Source organism: Limulus polyphemus, unplaced genomic scaffold (assembly GCF_000517525.1).
Source record: "Limulus polyphemus unplaced genomic scaffold, Limulus_polyphemus-2.1.2 Scaffold5008, whole genome shotgun sequence".
Taxonomy (NCBI): Eukaryota; Metazoa; Arthropoda; class Merostomata; order Xiphosura; family Limulidae; genus Limulus; species Limulus polyphemus.
In genome coordinates, this window is record NW_013670618.1 from 12,957 (window position 1) to 24,791 (window position 11,835).

Genomic DNA, 11,835 nt, shown 5'->3' on the forward strand with positions numbered 1-11,835 from the left:
TTACCACTAGCAACAGCACACTGCCTGGATGGCTTTAGAGACTGATCGATTATTACACCAAGATCCCTTTTCTTAAGGTTATTCCCATCCAAATTATACTTGTAATTCAAATTATTATAACCCACATACATTATCTTGCATTTATTATATTTAAAACCCATCTGCCATTTATTTGCCCAATTCAGTATTGGGGCTATGTATCCACCATATTTATTTGTTTTCAAGCTATAACTTGAGAATTGAAAGCCATGGATTTGTTGCCCTCTGAAAAATCTGTCCCTAGTCACCCCATTGTATGGTATAAAATTCAACATATTATTCTTAAATATGTTTTCTTTGAATACATGAACTCATTGACAGAAAAACATGTTTTTTTATTTTTTTTTAAGATTTTGTTCTGTTTCTGAAGAGTAATTTGTTCTGATAACAATATAAATTAATGGCTAAACCCAATGATATGTGACTGGCACATTTCCCTTCCTTTTATATCTTTAAATAACAAATGATAAAAACAGAAAAATTAATATCTGACAGTACTGATCCAAAATATGTACCACTCAATAACATTCAATCACTACCAATAAACAATTATTTTTTCATTTACAAACTGTCAATTCAATCACTACCAATAAACAATTATTTTTTTTTCATTTACAAACTGTCAATTCAATCACTACCAATAAACATTTATTTTTTTTCATTTACAAACTGTCCAACAGTTTTTGTTTTGTTTAATTTATGCTGATATAACAGTTGTATTCACTGGCTTTTTTTAAGTAGTCAGATTTTTTCTGTTATTAACCACACAATCTATGCTAGAGTATAATATAAAAGTCAACATCTCTAATAATATACAACTCAAAGGTTTGGTAGATACATGCTGTAATAACAGAAGAACTAGAAATATACCAGTATTTATCAGTAGTTTTTCTCACTCTTAGAATATCACTTTCTTGGTAAACACTGAGCTTCTCAAGACAAACAAGAAATTATAATGCCATCTGTTGGTAAGGGGAGATCCATTTCATTACCAGGAACATGACTACAGCTACAAAGATCTGAAAAATACAGATTCTGATACTGTTACACATGAACATAAAAGCATATGATAACTAATGTACTGTATGTATTAGACTTGGTTTAAACAAGATGTTAAAATTACAAAACTGTATAGGAGAAAAATGCTTTAATTATTATCATATAATACTTTCTTACTAAAAATTTAGATAAGTGTATTCTGGGTTTATGTTTTTGAAAAATTAGCTGTACTACTTTTGCTAAGTCAAATACAATTACTAATAGCCAGTACCCCCTTCCATGTTTACTTATGAATGACATAGGTCAAAAGCAATATACTATCATTGGAACATTACGCAAGAGTACTTATATTTATTAGTATAAACTAATTATATGGTAGACATAATAGATATAATTTGAATTTCTTTCCTTATACTTAAATATTAGAGATAATGTAACTATTGGCATTATTCTGTTAAATTGTTTTAAAGATCTAAAACCTAATTCATAAACAGAATTATACATTGAAAATAATGAACTAAAAGAAACATCCAGTAATATCACCTTACAACCAATAAGAATACAAGTGTCATCAACTCTTCCTTTCTTACATATAAAAGTGGTGAAGAACATCAAAAAACAGGAATAGTGAAGTAAATGGTTACTTTGATTTGGTTTTATTCATTTATCTGTGTGCAGATGACATTCTGGGTGTTTTACAGGTACATTTAATCAAATCAGATAGCATGCTTTATTACTACTATTTGTGAATACTATTTTATGGTTGCTACTGCCATTTTAGAAACTGCATTATCATCTTCCAATCTTATGTTACTTAACTAAATCAATTGTGCTTCATATAACATTATGTACAATTAACAGATGACAGTGAAGTTTAATGTGGTTGTCACCTAAGAGTTTGAGACACTGGTGGTAATCACTAGTTGAAGCTTAGATCCATCAGTTGCTGTTATTCAATTAGATTTTATTCAAACTTTGTTAAGTTATAAATATATCAGATTCTCTCTCTCTCCATAGAAATATTGATATAATATATATATATATATGATACAATCTAATAAAACCTTGAATATGTTTCATTTAGCAGGATTAAAATTTTCCAACTATTACTCATGTGAATTGAAATATTAAATCATATTTTTCCCATTTTTCCAAGTTATTACTTATGATCTTCATCAATCTTCCCGGTGAAATTTCAAAAACCAAAATGAAAATGGGGAAGGGATGCTTGGGTGCTTTATAGTGATTGTCTTTGTTTAGTTACCTTCATTAATACACAGTCCTATTTGGGTACAAGTCCAGAAAATCAATGTGGTTTTATCAAACTTTAGAACATGAAGAAAATGTAGTTATTTGAGCTGTTCTACTTCAGGAATTATTAATAAAGGGTTTAGGAAAACATATATATTGAAATCAGAATGTTTGTTAAAGATATTCTGTGCTAAAGCATTTAGTCAAGTTTTATGTCAATAATGAATGACAGTCATCACAACAACATAACAGTATGATAATATTACATTACTGATTCTAACATTTTGCAACTCAGTAGTGATATGTTGCCATTTTTGCACTCCATTCAAAAGAATTAGTACTGTAGTTTACTTAATATTCAATTATCTTTCACGGTTTTACATTGAAGCTTGTTTCACAGGTTTTAACTTTAGTGGAAAAATGAATTTGAAAATGTATCAATTTTTCATTACATAAATTTAGAAAAAAAAGTTTTTAGACATCATTCTGTTTTTATAAGTAACATTTTTCATACTATAAGCCTTTTGAATTACGCTGTACAACTGAACTGATGTGTTGATAATCCACTTATTGAAAGCAATGAACTTGTCTGGGCTTGAAATTATGTCCAACAGAGAAGTGCCTAGCCATTTTTGATGTTTTTAAAGCTCACCAGGGCAAAGATCTGCAAGTCAAACTATGCTGAAACAACAATTAGTGTACATTTGTTCTGGCATATGTTGCACAGATGCATTGCCGCTACTGGACTTCTCAGTAAACAAAGAGTTCAAAGATGCACTGAAATTAATGCTTCCATCAGTGGTATGCCAACAAGGTTATGTCTTTATTGGGAGACAGCCCATGTATGAAGAACTAGCACGTGGCTACTGACACCCGGATGGCCATTTAGATACCAATCCATGCACATTGGTTTATTAAAAGCCATGAGGTAATTAGTAAAGAAGTAATCCAAACAGGTTTTATTCATGCAGGTTTCTAATGATTATCATTTGTATGTTTCCATTGATTAGAAATGTGAACATTTAAGTTACAGTTTTACTTTGTAGCTGATTTGAGGGTGGATATCAGAATTTAAGACTTAATATCATCACTTGCCCTCATAAAAAACATGAGATACCACGCTAAAAGGGTATAAGAAGTTTTACTTTGCCTTTGGTTACAGTTGACTTGTAATAAAAAAATATATAATTAACTTCAGATAACTTTTATATAAAATTATTGATTTCATACAGTAAACAAAATGCTATTACACAGTTTTACTATTTTACTGTTTGGGGATTCACATTTAGAAATAAGTGAATTATAACAAGTAGAGAAATCAGAGTAATGGATTATATACTTTATAATGTTTATAAAAAGAAACCTATGTATTCATACGATGTTTTTAACAATTTATTAATCAGTGCATCAAACATGTCTTCGCATAAAATATGTACACAAAAACAATCTGACCTCTAAATTAATAACATCAATTTTTCTTAAGTGTCCAACACAATATTTATGTTGTTATTGTAATGATAAATAAGTTTAATAACCTATATTTATTATTATTATTTTGGATAAATCTATCAAAAAAATATAATAGTGACATGTCTTAAAATACCTGTGGAATGACTAGGATTAGAAGCAACCCAGCAATGACAAACAATGGTTGAGCTACTTTTCGTCTGATGTAGTCTTTTGTTGCTTCCGTACAACCTTCAGTGAAAATTTCTTCCAGACCATGAAACTGTAGAAGAAACACAATAACTTAGTTACATCTATTAGAAGAGTGAACTTAAAAATATACAGAACACTATCTTAGTTCCATAGAAGCCATTTGAGACTAAAATTGTCTTTTTTTTTTTTTACCCTTTCAAACAGTAATAAAAGTACCGAATAAAGCCAGAACAAATATAGCTTAGATAAAATATTCTGATGTACATATGATTGCTATAAGTAATGATCACACACATACATTTATTTTAAAATTACAGTACAAGCCAATGACGAAGGAAATGTTTGTTTTCTTATAATAACATTTAGTTTCCTAGCCATCTAAAATACCCACTGTACTCAAACTACCTTTATGTACCTGCTTACCATATCGTGGAAAACAAAGCTCCCTTAATATGAAACAATTGAAAAAACAACATAACTCTTATTATTCTCAAATTGATCTGAAAGGTTATTTCTAAATATAATTTCTGACTTAAAATTTTTTTCTGTTACAAAGATCGTGTGCCGGTTACCTATATTCATGCCTCATCTATTTGTACATGTGTTGAGACTGTAAGGCCTCTTATATTGATGAAACTTAATGTATGAGCATTTGAACACATGGCCATATCTATAAAAACTGTAATAAAATTATAAACCCTCCCAAGTCTGCTATCTATCAACACAGAAAGAAGCCATTAGATTTCTCTCTTCACCTTTAAAATCCTCTCAACAGCTAAGCATGACATTGAACTTCGAATAAAAAATATACATAAAAAGTCTTCTTCCATCTCTAAATAACACACATTCTTCATTTACACTACATACTTTTCATTTTCTCCTGTTCTTTTTTTTTATTCAAATTGTTTTCTTCTTATTTATTACAGATTATATCATATTTTTTGTGTAATTACCATTATGTATGTTCTTTACCTCTAGCTTAATGAAGATTTCAAAATATTTAATAAATGCTTCATGTAATTATGTTTGTTTTCTTTATTATGTGTACTTGTATTTAATTAAAACTTAATTGTTTCACTATTCCTATTTCTGTGCTAATCAACACCCAATATATTATTACTCTGTTACTATATTAAAGTCAACTTTAATTAAAGCTGTTTTGTTAGTAGTATTAAATAATGTATGTAAAATACCATATACGTTTTGATAGAGTTTAAGTACTTTTAAATAATGTAATACTTTAAGCATATCTGTACTTTGATGCCCTGAAGACCTCCAAAGGTTTCTAAAAATCATGAATGAATTTCAGTTATTACAAATTGGCTTGTTGTATAAACAGAATGTTTGTAGGTATTATTAATTAATTTATTTTGAGAGTCAATATTTAATGATTGTTTAGTTTTTCATAACAAGAGAGTTAAAAGTTTATCATTTTAAAGGCGATAGTTATGACAAGTTTGGTTCCGTAACTCGGTAAGAGTCGTATGTTATATTTGCAATTATATTTTTGACATCACGTAACTCGAATCTTCAGTATTTTCCTCATTACTGTAATGGAGTATTGTTAAATCAGCACCATTCATGCACTTTACAGAAAGTTACAGGCCTCATTGATCAACATAAAGATAATAGTGACCAAACGAGCACAAGTAAAGTGAAGTGAAAGAAAAATTCAGTCAAAGAAAAGTTAGAAAACATGAAGTTAGCTTCCGTGTGAGTGAATAGTCATAACTGGCGATATTTTAAAGTGAGTTTCACAGAAGTAAGGAGACTAATTTGTCTTGTCAAAGGATGTTCTAAAATAATTGAACCCATCTGTGCGGACTTTGACAAAAAGGAGACAATTATTTGAAGTTCAATATATGACTGTGGTAACCCACAGGGTAGCATAAGTGAATTAGTCACCGATACTATTGTGACAAGAGCACAGAAAAATAGTTTGTCTTGTCAATTGGATTCTAAAGTAATTGAATCAACATAAGTGGACTTTTGACAAAAAAAAGAATTATTTAAAATTGGAAATACACCTGTGATATCCATAGAATTTTTGTACATAGTTTGACTTGTTTTGAATACATTATTATAAAACAAGTGGAATTTTTGCTGTCCGTTTATTGTTGAATATATTGCAAACAAGTCACAGACACCTACTGTAGAAGAATCCTCAGCCCACCACATATACTAAACCCTGACACATAGTACATGTCCTCTTTGTAAATTATTCTGTGACTGTACAACAAGATAATTATTCTACTAATACATTTTTCCATTTCACTTTACAAAATATTTATGTTTGAAATTTATCACATTCTTTATATAATAATCATGTAGACAGAATAACAATCTATTATTATAAATATATATAACTGTAAATAATGTTGATACATTCAACAGAAATCATGACAATAATAACACATATGATACTATGAAATACTAACTTTGTAAATTTAATGTTATAAATTGCCACAGCATGTCACACCATGTTATCACAACTATTAAATATGCTTACTTTATAAAGACTGGATGGCATAAATAGATTTCCTTAACAAATCCAACAGAACCAAATCAATAACTGTGAATTTGCAAGTTTCAGGAAACTTCATATTTGTTGAGCTGACACAAGATCATGTCTTTCCAAATTTAAAATACAGAAGAATTGACTGTTTCATTGGTTCAGCATTTTATTTCAATACCAAAGTAAAAAATAAAATCATAAAACAAAGATGAATATATTATATGTCTAATAAAAATCATGTTTTTAGTGCACTTTAAAAAATACTATCAATGCACATACAGCTAATTTGCTGTATACATGTCTACATTATTAAAATGTTTCAATATTCTACTCTATTTAATTACACTGCAATTAAATCTTCTAATATACTCTCTGCACAACAAAGAGCTATTACCTTGAACCACTGCTGTGAAGACTTTTGTGCATACCACAAGCTTTCAATGAAGCTCCCACCCAACACATATTAATGTGTATTGTACCAACCTATGATGTAATCATTAGACTGTATCCCTCCACCAATATAAGGGCAAGACATCCTCCATGCTCAGAAATCCCCATGAGCACTTGCATTCAATCAAAGGCTCATTTTTGATGAGTCAAAATAAATATACTGGAAGTGGAGTGGGGTGGAAGGTTGTGTAGAGTTAATCATTTATCTGAAATGCATTTTCATGTAAGGAAAATGTTAACTTAAGAAATATTTACTCAAATCTCTGTGCAACAAAGAACTAGAATCCCACACTGATAAGATGGTGGAGAGACTGCTATAGATAAAGAACTCACATGCATATCACCTTTTTGAAATCATAGTGTCAGAAAGAGAAATCCCATGAATCATGTCACCCACTGGAGAAGTGGCATAGTCAGTTACATTGCTCAGTGGGAGACAGCAACCTTCTCACATGAGGAATACTCTTTGCCAATAAAGGTGAAGGATTAAAAGATATTGGCAAAATAACCTTCTATGTGGTGCTAAAGTGTCGCATTGATGGCAGAATGTCAGATTGCTCAACTGACCATTATCTCTCAGGCAGTTGGCTGAGGATGGGTGTGTAGTGTGGATAGAAAAGTAAGTCATGCTGTACTATATGGAGAAATTGTTAGGCGAGATACCTATCAGAATAATAATGTGAAGGGAGAAAATACCTCAAATTTCCTTCTCGAGGAGAATGTAGGATCAATCCAGTTTGTCTAACCACCAGGTATGGCTTGGTTCATAGTGTAGATCTTATCCAGGAGATTATGAGATTAGGAACACGATAGTTTACAAGTGTCCTCTTGAAGAATAAATAAGCCAGATAATTCACAAAACAAAAGAGGAATGCCATGTCAAGACAATATGATGATGGTGATTTGCCATGTATGAGAGCAGTAAAAGCAAGATAATACTAAACTAATAGTATAAAGAAGAAATGGATTGAAGAAAACATCCAATCACTCTCCTGAGCAGCTCAAGTTTGGAGAGAAATGAGTGGTCTGAGAATAAAATCAACTCATCTCTGTGAAAAAGAGTGCAGTAGCCATTTACAACAAAAATGTCAAAGCAGTGTCTTATGCAGACAAGAAGAAAATATGTCTTTGAAAAAAAGATTATACAGAGAACACATGGCCAAAAGTTTGAAAAGGAAACCATAAGAGTGACTGGATGAGGAGGGTGCCTGATGAGGAATGCTTGAAAGTAGACTGTAAGAACAAAATAGAAAATGGCAAGAAAAAGAGATGAAGGTGGTTGACAAAGCCACTCTATAACTGGTGGCCATAGAAAGGATAAATTGCCCATGTAGAATTATATATATATAAAAAAAAAGAGAGTTGGATGACCTGGAGGAGGGGAGTAATAAATAGACCAGCAGTGGTAAACCATTCATTTTGATAAAGTATAAGGGTGAATGGTCGGGATGAGTGAGCAAGGAAACATTCTATTCTATGAGAAAGCTGTGCCAGTCTTGCAAGGGACTAGACAAATGCTACGCATGAAGATGAAGGCATGATATCTTGAAGTGATAGATGGATGTCCAAGGCTGACATAAAAGGAACATCTAAACTTGAAGAGGTAGAGGCTCCTGTCAAGAGGTGCAGAAGTGCAAACCATGACTGAACTAGTCAAAGAGAAGAAATAGGAAAGACCCAGAAGGGGGTGTCAGAAATAAGAGAAAAATCCTTGAGAAGTTGAGTAGGAGGAGGGCATAAAAAAAAAGTGTGTTCAATCCTGGCTCAGAGTATCTACTACTAGAGCTGCAGAGTCAGGAATTGATGACCGAAAAAGTGGAAGTTTGATGTTGTGAGAAGTTGTAAAAGCACCAATGAGAATAATCTCAAAGTGGAAACAACAGAAGATAGATCACTCTATGACAAGGATCGAGGTCCAAGAAAGACAAACAATAAGTCGCAGGTTCAAGGCTCCTGGGACATGACAGGCCAACAACTTAATGTGGTGATTATGAGCCCAAAAGAGAATATCTAGAACCAGAAAGCATAAGGTCCAGATCAAGCGCTTCCTTGGTGGTCAATATAAAAAATGACGGTGAAGTTGTCCACAGGAATCATTAAAAGATTACCATTGATGAGTCTGACAATGATGGCAAGTTCAATGAGTAAACAACAGTTTGAGGATATTGATATGAAGGGACCACTCCCATGGAGAGCATACCCTGGAATGGGTGTAAGCATTTAGAACAACCCCCTCATCTGGAAAGAGATTCATTGATGAACAGATGCAGGTCTGAGGAAATGGTAGAGGAATTGTTGTATGGGACCATTTGAGTCACCACAACAGCAACAGTGAAGAGATTGAGGGAAAAAGAAATTACAGGAGATCTCTCTGGACATATTTCACTGATCTGTCAAATTCCATTAGAGAGGACACATATGGGTGCATCCAAGAAGAATAGGATATTCAAGTGAAGCAGAATTCCCAAATGACATGGAACATCACTTGCAGGAAAAGGAGGAGGCACGAGAGCTCTGGTAAACAAAAGCTCCATGTCTTGAAGATGTAAAAGAGAAGCCCACAGATGAGATGAAAATGATTTTCAAGTGAATCAGATAATGACTGGAAAATCCATGAGAAAACACTCATGTGACCCTAAGAGAATCCACAGGTGCACAAAGGAGGAGATCATCAGAGCTCTCATTATACTGGACCCAAGGGACAGGTCCAAAAGCAAGTCATATCCATGACCCATGACAGTCAGCCCTCAAAAAAAGAAGAATGTTTAAAGAAGCAAAAGGATGAGGAACAGGAAAGTAGGTCAAACAAACCTGTTGAGATCTCTGGACTGATAAAATCAGGAAAACAGTGAAATAAGAAAGGAGTATTAATGAGTAGTCTCAGCTCAGGTTTCTAAAATTTAAGGAACACCTCTAAAGACCTCAACTCAAAGAAAAGGTACCAAATGGAAAACTCTGAGTGAGGTAAGCACCAAAAGGTGAGGCATCCCAATCAAGCAAATCCAAAAACAAAGAAATCAGGTTAGATGGGACACTGCAAAGACAAGATAGGGGCCAAGTTAGCAAAAAGGTATGATAGAATGTTCTCATGGAAGCTGTCAGGGTGCCTTTATAGCCTATGAGAGCAGGTGAAGTGCCGACAAATAGTGAAGGAGATGAGCAGACTGCAGACAAGTGAGAGACAAAGTAAGAGAAGGAGGGATTCCCAAGCTGAAAAAGAGGTTACTTAAGCTCAAGAAAAATGAGCCTGGTAGGAGTCAATGTGAAACTGAGACAAAAAGCTGTCAGCACAATATCAGGGGAGGAGGGAAAGAAAAGACCATCAGAAGAAGGAGGCTGGTGCAGAAATGTGGCTTGGAACCTGACACATCAAAAACAAATGGAGAAAGGGAAAGAATGTCACATACCAGAGTAATCAAAGCAGCAAAACATGAAGGTTTGGGTCATCTATTCTTCATTAGGAAGAGATGGACCAGAAGCAAAGGCAGAAGATGAGAATAATTAGTAAAAATCACTAAAAAACAAGGCAGGCTTGGCCAAAGTAACAGAAACAGGAGGTTGAGAATATTGATATCAGATGAATGTAGAATGGTAGAACAGAACAGACCACCTCATATAACGGCAGTTACATACTGACTATCAGAGTGCCCCAGTCACTATCAAAAGAAGAAGAGAGGGCTGCTGATGTGAAGTACCATAACTTTGGGAAGTAATAGAAACAATGAACTGGGACTTTATTGTCAAAATGATCCACAAATGCTTTTCCTATTGTGGGTTGTAGAGGAAAATTTAGTTGAGTTTACAGTAAAATTGCACAAATACAAACAAGAAAAATTACACAATAAAGATAAAGCAATGCAAAAAGCTCACAATTTCAAGAATAAGAAGAAAAAAAAATTAACATGTTGGAAGACAAGCAGTGCTAAGGAAAGAATGAGCCTTTGTTCAAGTGCTAATCCTGATGGGAATTACTGCACGTGGACAATGTGTCACCTTCCTACTGCTGGAGGGCTATAGTCTAATGATGATTACATACATCATAGGCTGACATAGTACACATTAACACATGTAGAGGTGGGTACTTTGTTCAAGGCATGCACAAATATTTTCACAGCAGTGGAACAAGCTAATAGCTCCTTTTTTGGAGAGAAAGATGAGCAAACATTTCTGATTTTTTTTTTTGAAAGAGAAAAAAACATTAATTCCTACAAATGTTTCAGAGCTAATATTTTATTTAACATTCCTGCCAGAACTATAATTAGTGGTTTCTGCAATATGTTCCTTTGTTTCCTGTTCATTATACAAATGCAATTAAAATAGTAACATAAACCTATCTGGTTTAAAGACCAAAGTACACCCAGTTCATCAGAATTTTATAATGAAATCAAAACTTTATTATGACTCAAAGTTATATTTGTGGATAATTGTTATTATTCTAAAACACTTAACCTTTCTGTCCCATAAATTGGTATGATGATGTAACTGCAAAATTGATTCTTTTAGTGTAGTTGGGAAATAAGTTAGTCCTCCCCAGAATACAGAGCCTCATTCAGTCTGAATTGATTCTTTTAGTGTAGTTGGGAAATAAGTTAGTCCTCCCCAGAATACAGAGCCTCATTCAGTCTGAATTGATTCTTTTAGTGTAGTTGGGAAATAAGTTAGTCCTCCCCAGAATACAGAGCCTCATTCAGTCTGAATTGATTCTTTTAGTGTAGTTGGGAAATAAGTTAGTCCTCCCCAGAATACAGAGCCTCATTCAGTCTGAATTGATTCTTTTAGTGTAGTTGGGAAATAAGTTAGTCCTCCCCAGAATACAGAGCCTCATTCAGTCTGAATTGATTCTTTTAGTGTAGTTGGGAAATAAGTTAGTCCTACCCCAGAATACAGAGCCTTACATTCAAGTACTGAAATTAGATTCTTTA

General features: G+C 32.9%; 1 protein-coding gene across 1 annotated transcript in view; it reads right to left on the reverse strand.

Moving 5' to 3' along the window:
* Window positions 1–85: 85 nt before the first annotated feature.
* The window catches only part of LOC106471989 (tetraspanin-17-like), a 58,500-nt gene continuing 46,750 nt past the window's right edge, over window positions 86–11,835 (reverse strand). Inside the window, exons 7-8 of the mRNA XM_022400602.1 lie at window positions 3,893–4,018; window positions 86–1,058 (exon numbers count right to left, since the gene is read on the reverse strand). Coding sequence (XP_022256310.1) covers window positions 990–1,058; window positions 3,893–4,018 — 195 coding nt within the window. The 3' untranslated portion in view covers window positions 86–989. The remainder of the gene's footprint in view (window positions 1,059–3,892; window positions 4,019–11,835) is intronic.